Genomic DNA, 18,560 nt, shown 5'->3' on the forward strand with positions numbered 1-18,560 from the left:
AGGATGTAAAATTAAGTAAAATGTGTGAAAAAAGGATAATTTATAACACTTGGTTGTTGTTGTTTTTGTTGCTCCTGTCATTGTCATCGTCATTGTCATTAGTGCTGCTGTTCACGTTGCTGCTGTTTTCGTCGATGCTGCTGCTGTGGTCATTGTTGTTGCTAATGCTGCTGTCATTGTTGCTGTTGTTGCTGTCGCTGCTGCTGTCATCATTATCATTGTTGCTGATGTTGTTGTTTGTGTGCTCCTTTTGTGCACTATTATGTGTTTTTATTTGCTTCGAGAAGAATTGCTATATTTGTGTTTTTATTTGTCTGCCCCTGCTATTCCAAAGGGATCCTGCTGTCTTAGAATAATAAAAATAGAACTGCGGGTCCTGAATATCACCTGGATCAGGAGCAACAGTCACTTAAACACCCCGCAGACTCTCTCAGACCCTGATATGTATTATGCCGTGAACAAACTTTGGTCCATCTCTGGTGATGAAGGTTGCAGTCAAGTAGTCAAGTGTCGGCGCAATCATGTGTGTAGCTTCAGAGAAGAGAGCAAATACCAATTTTGGGGGTCATAAAATCTCCGCAGACCCTCTCAATGCAGGGGCGGATCCAGGAATTTCAAGACTGGGGGGGTGGGGGGTGCATGAAACTATAGCGCTGGGGGGGAGGGATAAAGGGGGATCTGGGGGTCCCCCCCCCCCCGAGAAATAAAATAAAAATGGTCGTCAGAAACAGCATTTCGTGCGTTCTTGGAAGTTTCTGCAGTTCCTTGTGTTCTTCCCTGCTCCAACAGTTCAGCAGATTCGCACTGCCTGCACCCTCATCCTGGATCGAAGGGGGGGGGGGTGCACACCCCCTGCACTCCCCCCCCCCTGGATCCGCCCCTGCAATGAGCACAGATTTTAATATGATCAATACACCTTCGTTAGGCATCAAATATGAAGCCTGTAGCCAAGTTTCATCAAAATTATGTGTTTGGTTCAAGTGATAATGACTGAAATGTTTACAGACTCACTAACTCGCTGCTCGATCGGATAAGCTCACTGGACTAAAGTCCAGGTGAGCTAAAAATGTTACTGTTGGAACAGTTGCATTAACCCCACATCATGCGTCTTTTTCTTCACTAACCCCAACTGGCATCTTTGTGATTAAACGAACACAAATTTATGTTCCAAATAAATAATATATTAACTAACCAATGGCACCCTGTTAATTATTCGACGACAGCAGGAACCCTTGAGAATAAGGCTGACGGCATCAGCCCACGGGTCCTAAAATCCTGTTCTTCCGCTCTTTCACTCCCTCTATCTGTTCTCTTCACCCTCTCTTTTGCTCAAGGTCATCTGCCATCTGCTTGGAAATCTGCCAACATCACCGCTTTGCACAAAAAAGGTGCATAAACAGATCCTAGCAACTACAGACCAATCAGCCTTCTCCCAATTATCAGCAAAGTCATGGAATCCATCATTGCTTCAGATATGAAATCTTTCCTCTTCTCCAATGGCTTGATCTCTGATCATCAATTTGGTTTCAGACCTGGTCACTCTACTCTGGACATGCTGCTTCTGCTTTCTCAACAATGGATGGAGGTCCTCAATGCCAAACAGGATATTAGAGCTGTCTCCCTTGACATATCACGTGCCTTCGATACGGTCTGGCACCCTGCTCTGCTCACCAAACTCTCCTCTTTTGGTATCCATGGAAATCTCCACGCATGGCTGGCGGACTTCCTCTCTAGTCGTAGTCAACGTGTGGCCCTGAATGGGTTTCTCTCATCTCCTCTTCCTGTTCAGGCTGGAGTTCCCCAAGGCAGTGTTCTGGGCCCTGTGCTTTTTCTGGTCTTCATCAATGATCTCTCTGACTCTCTTGAAAATCCTCTCGATCTCTTTGCTGATGACTCTACTCTCTGTCGCTCCATTCTTCATCCCTCAGATCGGCAGTCTGCAGCCTCCTCACTCTCTGTAGACCTGGACAAAATCACAGACTGGGCAAACAAGTGGAACATGTCTTTCAATCCTGACAAATCTCACACTCTTACGATGTCTCTCCGAAAAGACCGACTGGACAACCCTCCCATCCACTTTCTGAATAATCCTCTCCAAGAAGTTCTGTCACTCAAACTTTTGGGTCTCACTATCTGCGATGATCTTTCCTGGGAAAACCACATTTCAAATCTGGCCTCCAAAGCCAGTCGCTGACTGGGCATCCTCCGTCGTGCGAAGTCCTTCCTTGGCACACCTGAGCTCCTCACCACATACAAGGCTTTCATCCGCAGCTCAATGGAATACTGCTCTCCCCTCTGGGCTGGTGCTCCTGCCTCACACCTAGCTCGTCTTCACGCTGTTGAAACCAAAGCATTCAGAATCATTGGAATCTCCCGCGATGAAGCTAACTCCAAGGGCCTCTCACTCACTCACCGCAGGCAGGTTGGTGGTCTTTCCGTCTTCTACCGACTCCTCTCTGGCCTTGCCCCCCCCCCAGCTCTCTCTGGGCTCTGTCCCACAAATATTCCTACAGGTCGCACAATATCTGCCTGCAACCCTCTTATGGTTAAACTGCCAAAATCAAGACTCTCTGCTCACCTTCACTCCTTCATTCCTCTTTTCTCCCGCCTCTGGAACAAACTCCCTCACTCTCTTCAATCCCACTCCACCCTCCAGGTCTTTAAAACAGCTGTTCACCACCATCTCTTATCTTCCCCCATCCAAAACCTTGATCTTTTCTATCCTCGCTAATTTCACCCCAATTCCACTTTTTTGAAATACCAACTTCTGTCCTGGAAGTCCTTGGTGTCCTTGTGTTTTATACTTCTCCCCCCCCCCCCCTTCCCACGCCTCCTCCCCCCAAGCCCTCTCCCTCCCACACATCTCCCTGCTCTTAAATGTTGTGTGCTCTCAAGTGTTTGTGTGCTTCCCCTTCTCTTGTCTTCCGCTCCCTCTTTTTATATATTTTGTTTGTCTGGTTGATTTGTTTGTGAAGTAAATGTCAGCTCTTTCACGAGCCTCGATTGAGTATACAAAAAAAAAAAAAAAAAAAAAAAATGGCCACATGGACGAAAGCAGCTCCTTTTTGTGATACTAGCATCAGCACTGCAGCCCTCTTGGCAGGAGTGCTCATTCCGGTTCACCTTATGTGAGCAATTTGAAGTAGCAATATTTAAACAAACTGATATTTTCTTCTGGAACACACTGTACATTTAAACAATAATTGCAATATGCTGTAACCATATATGGCCTTGCTGGACCACACTTTGCTGTACCGGTCGATCACTGAATTAACGCCAGGGGGGTTGACTCAGCCTGCCATCATTCTGAGGTCGGCAAATTGAGTACCAGTTCACTGGTAATTTCCTGTGTGTCGCAAGAGGCGACGGTTGGTGGCAGGAAGGGCATCCGGTCATAAAACATTGCTTCAAAAAAAGGGGACCACGGTGACCGAAAAAGGCCAACCCCTGCTCTGCGGGGAAAAATGGCCTCTAAAGGTGTTTTTTAATGCTAGTTTTTGTGAGGTAAAACGCTCAGTGATTAATTTTGAAGTTTTTCAATTTTGAAGTCATATCTACAGCATTATTAGTCCCCTACCGGTGTACACCGTTGGGGACTATAGGTTTGCACGCCGTCCCTCCGTCTGTCAGTCTGTCAGTCCGTCAGTCCGTCACGAAAAGAACGGTTTTCCGGACTTTTTTTCTAAACTCTTAACGCTAATGATTTCAAACTTGGCACATGGTTTCCTCATGATAAGTTACAGATCAAGTTCGAACTTCACGACGTTTCGATCATTTTTGACAAAGTTATGGCACTTTGAACTTTGGGAATTTCCCCAACAGTTTTCCGGATGACAGACTGCCTGTAGGGGACATGTATTGCAGCGCAATACTCAGAATGCTTGTTCAAAAATAAGTATACACTTTCAAAAATGTATTTTACAAGTATTATTAAACATATGGTGATGTGCTTTATATAGGCTGAAGGGAGACATTCAAGTTATTTTCACACTTTACAAACTCTCGATATGACGTGGCAAACGTGGGAGTCATATTGAATCATAATGAATGACATTGTCACTGGCCTTCCGGGCTTGCCATAACTCCAACTTGTAAGGTCTCCTTATTAGGCACTTCCACACTATATGCCAAACTGTGGAATCTGTAGCTCACGACTTGGTCTGTTGGTTGACTTTTTGGACTGCATTGGAATTTTTCCCGAATTTGCCGCACGGTTTCCTCTGAAGTCTGAGGGTGCCCGGTGCTCTTTCACTTGCAGAGACAATCTGTGCCTTAGAACAGTTTGTACCCGGGTTATTTTCATAATGTATCCAAAAATGTCATTGCACACTTACCAATGAATGTGTCTTGGGTATTCCAGGACACAGAAAGCTTTCTCCTGTTTGCTTGCCTCTATTTTGAACATAACAACCTCTCCTCCCCACCCCTCCCCCACCCCCAGCCCCCAATTAACCAAATTTTCTTTAAAGAAAAGATTAAGAATACAAGAAAAAAACCCAAAATATTAAAACAAAAGGAGATGAAAACAACACTTTTAGAGATTTCCTTTCCATCCATACATCAAACATGGATTTAACATCAGTAGTTTTTGCAAAATACATTTTTGAAAGTGTATACTTCTTTTTGAATAACGCTGTATATACAGAATATACATTGCCTTCAAAAAGTATTCACAACCCTTGACTTTTCACATTTTGTTGTTTTACAACCTGAATTTGACATGGATTAAATTAAAATTGTATTGTGACCGATCTACACAAATTATGCTATAATGACAAAGTGAAAACACTTTTTTAAAATTTTTTACAAATTTATTGAAAATAAAATAGAGAAATATCTAATTTACATAAGTATTCAGCCCCCTGAGTCAATACTTCTTAGAAGCGCCTTTGTCAGTGACTGCAGCTATGAGTTCTTGGATATGTCTGTATCAGCTTTGCACATCTGGATTTGGGGAGTTTCTCCCATTCTTTCTTGCAGATTTGCTCAAGCTCTGTCAAGTTGGATGAGGAGCATCAGTGAACAGGAATCTTCAACTCTTTACACAGATTCTCAATGTGATTCAAGTATGGCCTTTGGCTGGGCCCCTCAAGGACTTTTACATTGTTGAGCTATAGCCATTGCAGTGTTGCTTTAGCTGTATGCTTGGAATCATTGTCTTGTTGGGACGTAAATCATCGCTGCAGTCTAAGGTCTTTTGCACTCTGAAGCAGGTTCTCCTCAAGGATTTCCTGTATTTAACTCCATTTATTGTTCCCTCTATCATTACAAGTCTCCCAGTCTTGCTGCTGAAAACCATCCCCATAGCATGATGTTGTCACCACCATGCTACATGGTAGGGATGGTGTTAGATGTGTGATCAGTTGTGCTCGGTTTTTTCCAGACGTAGCGCTTTGCATTGAGGCTAAAGAGGTCAATTTTCGTCTCATCAGACCGCAAAATCTTTTGTGTAATGCTGTCAGTCTTTCACGTGCCTTTTTGCAAACTTCAGGCATGCTGTCATGTGCCTTTTTCTCAGGAGTGGCTTCCTTCTGGCCACACCCCCATAAAGCTTAGATTTGTGAAGTGCTGCAGAGGTTGTTGTCCTTCCAGCAGGTTCTCCCATCTTAGTCAAGGAACTCTGAGAGTTTCGGTAGTTCTATATTCTTTTAATTTCCTAATGATGGAGCTCATTGTGCTCTTGAGAACTTTCAACACTAGAAATTTATATACTAGTATGTCCTTCCCCAGATGTATGCCTCCTCCTAATTTTATCCATTCCAAAGACAGTTCCTTCGACTTCATGGTAGAGTTTCTTCTCTGACATGTACTGTCAACTGATTGTGGATCCTTGTATAGAAAGGTGTGTTTCTTTCTAAATCATGTCCAATCAATGGAATTGGCCACAGGTGGACTCAATCAAGTTGGGGAGACATATCATGGATGATCAAAGGAAATTGGATGCACCTGAGCTAAATTGGGAGTGTCATAGCAAAGGGGTTGACTATTTGTTGACTCAAGACTTTTCAGCTTTTCATTTTTAATTAATTTGTAAAACTTTCTAAAAAAAAAAAAAATCCACTTTGACATTATGGATCAGTGACAAAAATAAATCACAATTTAATCCATTGTAAATTCAGGCTGTAACAAGAAAATGTGAAAAGTCAAGGGGTGTGAGTACTTTGTAAAGGCACTGTATATATCTATACTGTATATGTATATATGTATACATACAGTCATGTGAAAAAGTAAGTACACCCCATGTAAAGTTTTGACTTTTTCAACATATTTCAACATACAGCTTTTTGATCTTCATTTCAACAATATTGATAGATAAAGGTGATGTAATACAACAAATATCATGAAACATTTACATTTTGTAGTCCATTGTATAATTTAAATAAACATAAATGTAAATTTCGCATGTGGAAAAAGTAAGTACACCCCTACATTTATCACTACTTCAAATACCTAAAATTAGAATCAGGTGCACCAGCTCAGGTGCAAATGATGAGAACATCGTTAGAGAGGATCTTGGAGGAACCTGTCTTATTTAAACCTCAGACATTTAGTTTGGTTTGCTCTTTGTTGTTGAAGTGTGTGGCGTCACCATGCCGAGACCAAAAGAGCTCTCTGAGTCCTTCAGAAAGAAGGTTATGGATGCCTACGAGTCTGGGAAGGGATTTAAAAAGATCTCTAAACAATTTGAAATCAATCATTCGACTGTCCGGAAGATCATCTACAAGTGGAGAAGATTCCAAACAACTGCCAACTTGTTCAAGCCAGGACGCCCCAGCAAGTTCAGCCCGAGAGCAGACTGCAAGATGCTGAAAGAAGTCTCGAAGAACCCCAGAATGTCATCACGGGACCTACAGGTAGCTCTTGCCACTGTTGATGTCAAAGTGCACGAGTCAACCATTAGAAAGAGGCTGCACAAATTTGATCTACATGGGAGGTGTGCCAGGAGGAATCTTTTGCTGTCCAGAAAGAACATCAGGGCAAGACTAAAGTTTGCCAACTTCTGGAACAATGTGCTCTGGACAGAGGAGTCAAAGGTAGAGCTATTTGTCCACAGTATCAGAAGACATGCTTGGCGAAAACCAAAGACAGCATTTGACCACAAGAACCTGATACCAACTGTAAAGCATGGTGGTGGAAATATTATGGTTTGGGGCATCTTTGCTGCATCAGGGCCTGGGCAGCTCACCATCATATAATCCACTATGAATTCTTCATTGTACCAGAGGGTGCTTGAGGATAATGTGAGGCCATCTGTCGGAAAGTTGAAGCTGAACCGAAGGTGGACCTTGCAACATGACAATGACCCTAAACATACCAGTAAATCCACCAAGGAATGGCTGAAAAGAAAGAAATGGAGGGTTCTGGAATGGCCAAGTCAAAGCCCGGATCTAAATCCCATCGAGATGTTGTGGGGAGATTTGAAACGAGCTGTGCATGCAAGAAACCCTTCAAACATCGCACAGCTGAAAGAATTCTGCATGGAGGAGTGGGCAAAAATTTCTCCCAGACGATGTCAGAGACTGGCAGACAGTTATAAGAAATGCCTACTTGAGGTTGTTTCTGCCAAAGGGGGCAATACCACCTATTAGAGCCGAGGGTGTACTTACTTTTTCCACATGCGAAATTTGCATTTATGTTTATTTAAATTATACAATGGACTTCAAAATGTAAATGTTTCATGATATTTGTTATATTATATCACCTTTATCTATCAATATTGTTGAAATGAAGATCAAATAGCTGTATGTTGAAATATGTTGAAAAAGTCAAAACTTTACATGGGGTGTTTTACTTTTTCACGTGACTGTATGTTTTCACCTCTGCCTATCTGTTTGTGAGCAGGATGTATAAAAAACGTTGTGGATGGTTTTGGACAAAATTTGCTGGAGAGGTTGGGTGTTTGACACGGACGAAAGGATTCGATTTTGGTGAAGATATGGATGCGGATACTAGAATTTTGTAAATGATACTTCACCATTGAGAGATAGGGCCAAAAACGATATATAGCATGACATCTCAAAAGGTTATGGACGGAATCGGACGAAACTTGGTGGACAAGTTGGGTATGTGACAAGGATGAATCGGTTCGAATTTTACTTCAGTTCGAATCAGTTCGAAGATCTGAATACGGATCCGGATACGAGATTTAAAAAAACATTTTCTTTGATTTCTCACCTTTGAGTGAATGGACTAAAAACGATATACAGTGCACCGTCAAATATGTCAAAAAGTTATGGATGGCTTATGACCAAACGAAACTTGGTGAATGAGTTTGTTCGGCGACAAGAACATGCAATTCAATTTTGGTACAGGTCTGAATCCACATCCGGCCTATCAGTGGCATACAAAATTTAAACTGTTGAGCCTGGCGGAGGTATACACTCTACCAAGTGTCGTTTTTGTTTCCTTTGAAATTGATTTGACCAAAACTGCACTTTGATTGTAGTGCCAGCAGGGGGCACTGCATTGTAGAGCATGTTGTCCATTGTCGGGAACATCAACCCACAATGTTTACCACTACCCTCAAACCATGTTTTTCATTCTGAATGCTTGCAACAGATTTGATGAAGGTGCTTCCAGGATTGTGGGACATCATTTCTGAAATCTCATCTGGAAATTGCCTGAGATGTTTACCTGGCCTCAGAAAACACTTGCAGTGTGGATTGTGCCGATGGCCCACAACAGCACACCAGCTAAATCGTGTAAAGCTCAAACCAAGAGCTGTGATGTATGGCTGCTTGTAACGTTTACCTATCAACACTAAACAAAAGCAAGTGATATCAACCATGTTCATTTCGCTTTCCTTGCGAGGAATTCAAGATGAAAATTGTTTTGATTTTATAGATGCTTCACAGACAGCAGCTTGTAAAATTATTTTATAAGTGTGTTAGTGTTTAATAAATTTTTTAAAATTAATTAAATCAACTTTGCATCACTGTACAATTTAGCTTTCAGTTTACCATGCAGAGTCAACCTCTAGATGCGTGAGCGGACAGGGAGATCAATGGTCCTCTTTAAGCGATCTGGGAGTCCTATTGTGAAAATTTTAGATCCCTTGCAAGATTTGTAAAATCTAGAGTGGATCAGCTGTTTGAGAGACGTCAATTTGCCAGCGAGAGGTAGAAAATGGATCGTAGGGAGTTATTGATCGCAGATTTGTTATTTTTTAATCACAAATCTGGTGGTTCCATTTTCACAGCTCGCTGTGGTAGCTTCATGAATACAGAGGAGAGATCCACTACTACCTCTTCAATTATCCCAATCATTCCCACCTCGTGGGGAGGGCCGGCAAAAAGCTTTTTCACAAACCGGCTGGCTAAGCTTGACTTTCAACTGAACTTGACAGGAAATTTGTTCAGGATGCTGGTGATAACTCACGTACTCTTCTCGAAAGACCCCGGGATCTTTAATGGCTACCAAGTAATACTAACAGACTGTTCCCTGTGTTTAACATCCCTCTGAGGGATCGCACACTTTGATATTCAACCCCCTGCCTGCAAACCACATTCAGACAGTTTATAGTCTGGTTGGAAGTCCAACCAAGGCAAAACAGCTCAAAGTGAAATGCGCTACATCTGCACCATCCTGTGGGAATTGGGTGATTATAGAGCTGATAGAGACCAAGAGAATGTTCATTTTCTCTCTCCGGGGTGGACCGGACGATAAAATTGAGAATTAAATGATCTTCCTCATATTGCGTATAAGCATATCTTAGCCAAGCTATGAAAAGATATGTAAATATAAATATATATAACATACATATACACTACATGGCCAAAAGTATGCGGACACCCTTTCTAATTAGTGGATTCGGCTGTTTCAGCAACACCCATTGTTGATAGATATATACAGTCACGTGAAAAAGTAAGTACACCCCATGTAAAGTTTTGACTTTTTCAACATATTTCAACATACAGCTATTTCATCTTCATTTCAACAATATTGATAGATAAAGATGATATAATCTATCTATAATTCCAGTAATCTCTGTGTGTGTGTGTGTGTCTGTCTGTCTGTATGTATGTATGCGACCGCTGTTTCTCGACAACTACCGGTCCGATATACTTGAAACTTGCCAGGTATATTGCTGGGGACCCGAGGATGTGCCTTTTCAAGGTTTGAAATTAATCGGACAAGTGGTTCCCAAGGTATGGTCACCGTACTCGCAAGCCGTTCGCTTTGGCTTTGCGAATGGACCAAACCATTTCATGTAAATAGAGGGGGGGGGGGGGGGGGGTTCTATGGTCGTTGCGAATGGACCAAACCATTTCATGTAAATAGAGGGGGGGGGGGTTCTGTGGTCGTTACTGCCACGTGGTTTCAAAGTTTTTTTTTTGTTGTTGTTGTTTGCACGCATGTTTTTTTGCACGCACGTACAGGCAAGCACGTACGGGCGTGCCCGTACGTGCGGGCACGCCCTAGTATAACAAATATCATGAAACATTTACATTTTGTAGTCCATTGTATAATTTAAATAAACATAAATGCAAATTTCGCATGTGGAAAAAGTAAGTACACCCTTGCCTCTAATAGGTGGTATTGCCCCCTTTGGCAGAAACAACCTCAAGTAGGCATTTCTTATAACTGTCTACCAGTCTCTGACATCGACTGGGAGAAATTTTTGCCCACTCCTACATGCAGAATTCTTTCAGCTGTGCGATGTTTGAGGGGTTTCTTGCATGCACAGCTCGTTTCAAATCCCCCCACAACATCTCGATGAGATTTAGATCCGGGCTTTGACTTAGCCATTCCAGAACCCTCCATTTCTTTCTTTTCAGCCTCAGAATCTTGGAATCTTGGAAATCAATGAATCTTGGTGGATTTACTGGTATGTTTAGGGTCATTGTCATGTTGCAAGGTCCACCTTCGGTTGAGCTTCAACTTTCAGACAGATGGCCTCACATTATCCTCAAGCACCCTCTGGTACAATGAAGAATTCATCGTGGATTCGATGATGGTGAGCTGCCCAGGCCCTGATGCAGCAAAGCTGCCGCAAACCATATTATTTCCACCACCATGCTTTACAGTTGGTATCAGGTTCTTGTGGTCAAATGCTGTCTTTGGTTTTCACCAAACATGTCTTCTGGTACTGCGGCCAAATATTTCGACCTTTGTCTCATCTGTCCAGAGCACATTGTTCCAGAAGTGCTGGTCTTTGCCTCGGTGTTCATTGGCAAACTTTAGTCTTGCGCTGATGTTCTTTCTGGACAGCAAAGGTTTCCTCCTGGCACACCTCCCATGTAGATCAAATTTGTGCAGCCTTTTTCTAATGGTAGACCCGTGCACTTTGACATCAACAGTGGCAAGAGCTACCTGTAGGTCCCGTGATGACATTCTGGGGTTCTTAGAGACTTCTTTCAGCATCTTGCGGTCTGCTCTTGGGCTGAACTTGCTGGGGCGGCCTGGCCTGAACAAGTTGGCAGTTGTTTGGAATCTTCTCCACTTGTAGATGATCTTCTGGACAGTCGAATGATTGGTTTCAAATTGTTTGGAGATCTTTTTAAATCCCTTCCCAGACTCGTAGGCATCCATAACCTTCTTTCTGAAGGCCTCAGAGAGCTCTTTTGATCTAGGCATGGTGACCCCGCACACTTCAACAACAAAGAGCAAACCAAACTAAATGTCTGAGGTTTAAATAAAACAGGTTCTTCCAAGATCTTCTCTAACGATGTTCTAAGCATTTGCACCTGAGCTGGTGCACCTGATTCCAATTTTAGGTATTTGAAGTAGTGATAAATGTAGGGGTGTACTTACTTTTTCCACAAGTGAAATTTGCATTTATGTTTATTTAAATTATACAATGGACTACAAAATGTAAATGTTTCATGATATTTGTTATATTATATCACCTTTATCTATCAATATTGTTGAAATGAAGATCAAATAGCTGTATGTTGAAATATGTTGAAAAAGTCAAAACTTTACATGGGGTGTACTTACTTTTTCACGTGACTGTATAATCAAGCACAAAGCCATGCAATCTCCATAGACAAACATTGGCATTAGATTGGGCCGTAATGAAGAGCACAGTGACTTTCAACATGGCACCGTTATAGGATGCCACCTTTCCAACAAGTCAGTTCGTCAAATTTCTGCCCTGCTAGAGCTGCAACCGTCAACTGTAAGTGCTGTTATTGTGAAGTGGAAACGTCTAGGAGCAACAACAGCTCAGCCGTGATGTGGTAGGCTACACAGGCTCACAGAACGGGACCACCGAGTGCTGAAGCGTGTTGCGCATAAAAATCATCTGTCTTCCGTTGCAACACTCACTACTGAGTTCCAAACTGCCTCTGTAAACAACATCAGCACAACAACTGTTCATCAGGAGCTTCATGAAATGGGTTTCCATGACCGAGCAGCCGCACACAAGCCGAAGATCACCATGCGCAATGCCAAGCGTTGGCTGGAGTGGTGTAAAGCTCACCGCCATTGGACTCTGGATCAATGGAAACGCGTTCTCTGGAGTGATGAATCGCGCTTCACCATCTGGCAGTCTGACGGATGAATCTGGGTTTGGCGGATGCCAGGAGAACGCTACTTGCTCAAATGCATACTGCCATCTGTAAAGTTTGGTGCAGGAGGAATAATGGTCTGGGGCTGTTTTTCATGTTTTGGTCTAGGCCCCTAAGTTCCGGTGAAGGGAAATCTTAACGCTACAGCATACAATGACATTCTAGATGATTGTGTGCTGCCATCTTTGTGGCAACCTTTTGGGGGAAGGCCATTTCCTCTTTCAGCATGACAGTGCCCCCATGCACAAAGCAAAGTCCAAGCATAAATGGTTTGTCGAGATCAGTGTGGAAGAACTTTACTGGCCTGCACAGAGCCCTGACCTCCACCCCATTGAACACCTTTGGGATGAATTGGAATGCCGACTGCGAGCCAGGCCTAATCGCCCAACAACATCAACATAATCGCCCGACCTCTATGTAAATGTGTACCGTGTAGCGCCACCTTGTGGTGGTGGCAGAGGGTGTTGCAATTTCCTTTTTAACCGATAAAGGTAAAGCATGCTTTGCATGGGTAAGTCCTCTTTCCCTCCCCCTTCCACCCATCCCCCTTCACTCCCCCCTCCTCTCCCCGTGCCCCTCCTCCCCAACCATTTCTCCCAACTCCCCTTTCCTTTTCCCTACCCCACCCACTCCCTGAGCAATGCCAGATACTTCAGTTAGTGTATATACAATTATACATATATATATATATGTATGTATATATATATATATGTATATATATATATATACATATATATATATATATATATATATATATATATATATATATATATATATTTATATATACTGTATATATATATATATATATATATATATATATATATATATATATATATATATATATATATATATATATATATATATATATCTGTGCAGTGTCTGTGTTGTGTTGTCTTGTCACTGAACTACTCCCTCAAACTTTTTGTGAAATCGTACCAAACTTCTGGTGTGCACCTATCCCTCCCGTGAGTATGTTTTAAGGGTATTTATTTAGAAAAAATTTCCAAATGTTTTTTTTTTTTTTTAAATAATTTTTTGCAACTTAAGTCTTCAACTTCAATTGTTTATAAAATGTAATATCACGTATATTACAAATACATTTGTGCAAAATAATTGTTTGAATTATGATTGGTGTAAACAATGACAACACAGCAACTCTGGTACAGTCATCTATCTATATATCTATATATTTGGGCAGTGTCTGTGTTGTCATTGAACTACTCCCTGAAACTTTTGTTTCCGTGGTTGTGAAGTGTTTTTCATAACGTGGTGGTGGTTCTGAATCATGTGGGGGTGAGATATTTTGAATTATGTGGTGGTGAGGTATTTTTAAAGCACGTGGTGGTGAGATGTTTTTAAATCACGTGGTGGTGAGGTGTTTTGAATTACGTGGTGGTGAGGTGTTTTTAATTATGTGGTGGTGAGGTGTTTTGAATTACGTGGTGGTGAGGTGTTTTTAATTACTTGGTGGTGAGGTGTTTTAAATTAGGTGGGGTGAGGTGTTTTAAATTCCGTGGACGTGAGGTGTTTTAAATTACGTGGTGGTGAGGTTTTTTGAATTAGGTGGTGGTGGTGAGGTGTTTTGAATTATGTGGTGGTAAGGTGTTTTGAATTACGTGGTGGTGAGGTGTTTTGAATTACGTTATGGTGAGGTGTAATTGTTCCAAACTTGCAGTCTGCACCTACCCCTCCCATATGTATGTGCTGAGGGGTTCTTTAAAAAAAAAAAATTTTTTTTCCAACCTAAATCTTCAACCTAAATTGCTTATAAAAATGTAATATCACAAACACTACAAATACATTTGTGCAAAAAAATTGTTTGTATTATGATTGGTGTAAATCATGATAACACAGCAACTCAGGTACAGTCATTATCCTCAGCTAAAACAAGCCCGTTCCTCTGTAACGACACGTGTTGAGGCAAGCGCAGCGAGCCGATCCAAGCTAGTGTATATATATATATATATATATATATATATATATATATATATATATATATATATATATATATATATATATATATATATATATATATATATATATATATATATATATATATATAAAGTTATATATATATATATATATATATATATATATATATATATATATATATATATATATATATATATATATATATATATATATATATATATATATACATATATATAAACACTACCGGTCCAAAGATTTAGAACACCTCAATTTTTCCAGTTTTTATTGAAATTTACACAGTTTAATGTCTCAATGTACTCTGAAATTCAGCATAGAACAAATAAACAATTGGAGATAAAAAAAGAAATCATAGAATCATTTTGTTTAACAAAATTTCCAGTTTTTATTGAAATTTACGCAGTTTAATGTCTCAATGTACTCTGAAATTAAGCATAGAACAAATAAACAATTGGAGATAAAAAAAGAAATCATAGAATCATTTTGTTTAACAAAATTTAATTTATATTTTTGACTCGGCAAAGTAGCCACCTTTTGCAGATATAACCGCCGAACACACTCGGGGCATTCTTTCTGCAATGGAAATCAAATATTGTTCGGGAAGTTCTTCCCAACACTGTTGCAGAAGTTCCCACAAATGTGTTGCACTTGTAGGTTGCTTTGCTTTCACCCTTCTGTCCAGTTCATCCCAAACCAGCTCGATGGGGTTTAAGTCTGGAGACTATGCTGGCCATTCCATGATTTGAAGCCTACCGTCTTGTGCTTTTCCTCAAAGGTTGTTTTGACATAGCCTGGAGGTGGAGGCTAAGCAGGCTAAACACCTCACCACATAGCCTGGAGGCCAAAGCTTTCAGAATCATTGGAATCTCCTGCGATGTAGTCAACTCCGAGGGCCTTTCACTCACTCACCGCAGGCAGGTTGGTGGTCTTTCTGTCTTCTACCGACTCCTCTCCGGCCTTGCTCCCCCAGCTCTCTCTGTGCTCTGTCCCCCCAATATTCCTTCAGGTCGCACAAGATCTGCCTGCAACCCTCTTATGGTTAAACTGCCAAAGTCTAGGCTCTCTGCTCACCTTCACTCTTTCATTCCCCTTTTCTCCCGCCTCTGGAACAAACTCCCCCACTCCCTTCAATCCCACTCCTCCCTCCAGGTCTTTAAAACAGCTGTTCACCACCATCTCTTATCTTCCCCCATCGAAAACCTTGATCTTTTCTACCCCCGGTAATTCACCCCAGAGTCCTTGCAGTGTTCATATGTTTTATTCCTCTCCCACCTCCCCCCAAGTCCTCCCGATGTCCCTGCTCTCAAATGTTGTGTTTGTGTCCTTCCCCCTCTTCCCCCTCTCTTTTGTGTCCTTCCCCCTCTCTCCCCATCTTGTCTGCCGCTCCCCTTGTTTTTTCTGTTTTGTGTGTCGGTTTGTCTTTTTGTGTGATTAATGTTAGCTCTTTCACGAGCCTCGATCTTGTATACAAAACAAAACAAAACAACAAAAAAAAGAAAAAAAAAAGGTGTGTTTAGGGTCATTATCTTGCTGTAGGATGAACTCCTGACCAACTTGGCGTATACCAGAGGGTAATGCATGGCGCTGCAAAATGCTGTGGTAGCCCTTTTGGTTCAGGGTGCCAGTCACTCTGTGCAAGTCGCCGACTCTGGATCCAGCAAAAGAGCCCCAGACCATCACGCTTCCTCCTCCATGTTTGACAGTTGGTGTCACACCCTGAGGAACCATCCTTTCGCCTACTCGACGGCGTACAAAAACCTTGCGTGATGAACCAAAGATTTCAAATTTAGATTCTTCGGTCCATAAGACCTTCTTCCAGTCTTCAGTAGTCCACTGGCTTCATGCTTCATGGCCCAGGCCCAGGTGCTTCATGGCCCAGGCAAGCCTCTTTTTCTTATTTTGCCATCTTAGCAATGGCTTTCTTACTGCCACTCGACCTGTCAAATCTGCAGCTCAAAGTCTTCTCTTCACAGTTGAAACTGAGACTTGCTTACTTCGACCAGTGTTAAGCTGTGCTTGAAGCTGTTGTCCTGTGAGCCGCCTATCACGCAAGCTGTTGACTCTCAGAAACTTGTCTTCTGATTCTGTTGTGGCTTTGGGTCTGCCAGATCTCTTCCTGTCAGAGTTTCCTCCAGTTTCCAATGTACTACTTCCTGCAGTGCAATATTGTCCAAATAATGCTTCAGAGGGTGTAATAACAGTCTGTTCCAAAACTGCTTTTATACAGACAGGGGGTTTGCAATCACGTAATCAGCAGAGGTTGGAACACCTGTAGGAATTGTTTGCATCAACTTTCAAGGCTTAATTTACTTACATTGCTGCAGAACAGCTGTAAGTTGTTAACCCATTACTTGTTCCCTGAAGAAGGCCTTTTTTTTTTACAATATAACTGTGCAATTTACATTATTTTCCCCTTTTTGCTAACCTAAACTTTTTTTTAACCTCGAGCAGTTTACGGCTTACCTTTGTACCATTTCAGGTTATTCACTGGACATTAAACTGCGTAAATGTCAATAAAAAATTAAGGTGTTCAAAAACTTTTGACCGCATAACATCATGTATATCCACGCATAAACCATTTCCCACCAGCCACGAGCATAATACAGTGGAGGAAGACGTGGTATTCTGTGTTGGCCTACGAAGATAGATGTTGAGGTACATTTTTTTTTTTACGAAGATACATAATTTTAAACATCCTGGCATCACAGTTCTTGTGTTAGAATTTCGTTTTATTTTAGATCCAAAATAAAAGTTCATTTGTACTTCCGTACCATGAATGAGCCCAAAGCCCGCACTCTCCATCCCCACGTTACACTCCTTCATCCCCCACCCCATTTATATTTATTTTTCTTGTTTCCTTTTTAACTTTGAATTTTTTCTTTGAAATGTAAAGCCAGGTTATGCAATTGTTTTTGTATCAGCATGTCACGTTTTGTTGCCGTAGCCTATACTTAATGTGAATGAGTTGTGCTGAGCCACATTTGTTTGCTATTCCAGGACTGCCTGAGGATATGAAGTTTGTGCAAGTCTCGGCTGGAGCCCACCACTCGGCTGCCCTCTCAGGCGAGTTCTTCATTGAGCTTTGGAAATCAATATTTCTGACTTTTTAACAACATATATGCAGAGGGGAATTTTTAAGTTGAGTATGTTCAGTCTTCGCTGTAGCTCAATATGTGATCATCCCACAAAGTTTACTTGAGATTGGCCCAATGACTTCGGAGTACTTAGATAAGGAGCATACATACAAACACTGATTTTCCTGCTTTATTTATATAGATAGCTGAGGTACCTTTACCTTTATCTGGATTATGGACTTCAACAATATGGTCGTGGATGACATCTATACATACAAAAGCGAAATGTTTGTTTGTTTGTTTGTGAGCTCCCAAGGTTAATTGACATGAGACTTCATAGGATAACATATTTTTACCACGATCCACCTAAATAGAGGTTTTAAACAGTTATTTTCACACAATTTCTTCACTTATAAACACCCGAGCCACCACCTGTCACCATGATCTCCGAGAGTGGATCCATATATGCAATACTTTATTAAAAGCCATAATGTTTTCGGATTCCAACCCGGATACCTATATAATTGGTGAAAAGGTGATCTCCGATCATGGGATATGTCATCAGATGTAAAAAAAAAAAAAAAAAAAAAATAGCTGTCAATATAAGACGTTACCATGATCGGAAGGATCGGCGAATAATGAGTCGCAACTCGCATGATCTTTCAAATGCCATAATCATTCAAAAACCGAAAATAATACAAACACAACATATGCATCGATTTAAAGGTAATTTTACTGCTGATCTAACGCCATAACTTTCAAGGTTGAAAAAAGAGTTTGAAGAATTTTTTTTTTACCAACTTAGCTAACTTCAAAAATTATATACACCTCCAAATATACATCCTACAGTTTAAAACAAGTGTTTTTGATCTGTATACAGTTCCTATATAGCCATTTAGAGAGTGTGTTGCGATTGTCTGACAACTAAGGCAGATTTCGAATATCTCATTTAATTAAACTAGGGCATGCCCGTACGTGGGTGCCCGTTCCTTGCCAAAAAAAAAAAAAAACGCTACCCGTACGC

The 18,560-nt window shown here is 41.3% G+C and overlaps 1 protein-coding gene across 8 annotated transcripts in view; it reads left to right on the top strand.

Moving 5' to 3' along the window:
- SERGEF (secretion regulating guanine nucleotide exchange factor) overlaps positions 1-18,560 on the top strand; it is a 373,010-nt gene that overhangs the window by 101,241 nt on the left and 253,209 nt on the right. For all 8 annotated transcript variants that reach the window (XM_078782347.1, XM_068123300.2, XM_078782343.1 and 5 more), the window contains exon 8: positions 17,460-17,525. In XM_078782347.1, the coding sequence (XP_078638473.1) occupies positions 17,460-17,525 (66 nt within the window). The remainder of the gene's footprint in view (positions 1-17,459; positions 17,526-18,560) is intronic.

This window comes from Myxine glutinosa, chromosome 7, assembly GCF_964187855.1.
Source record: "Myxine glutinosa chromosome 7, kmMyxGlut1.1, whole genome shotgun sequence".
NCBI lineage: Eukaryota > Metazoa > Chordata > Myxini > Myxiniformes > Myxinidae > Myxine > Myxine glutinosa.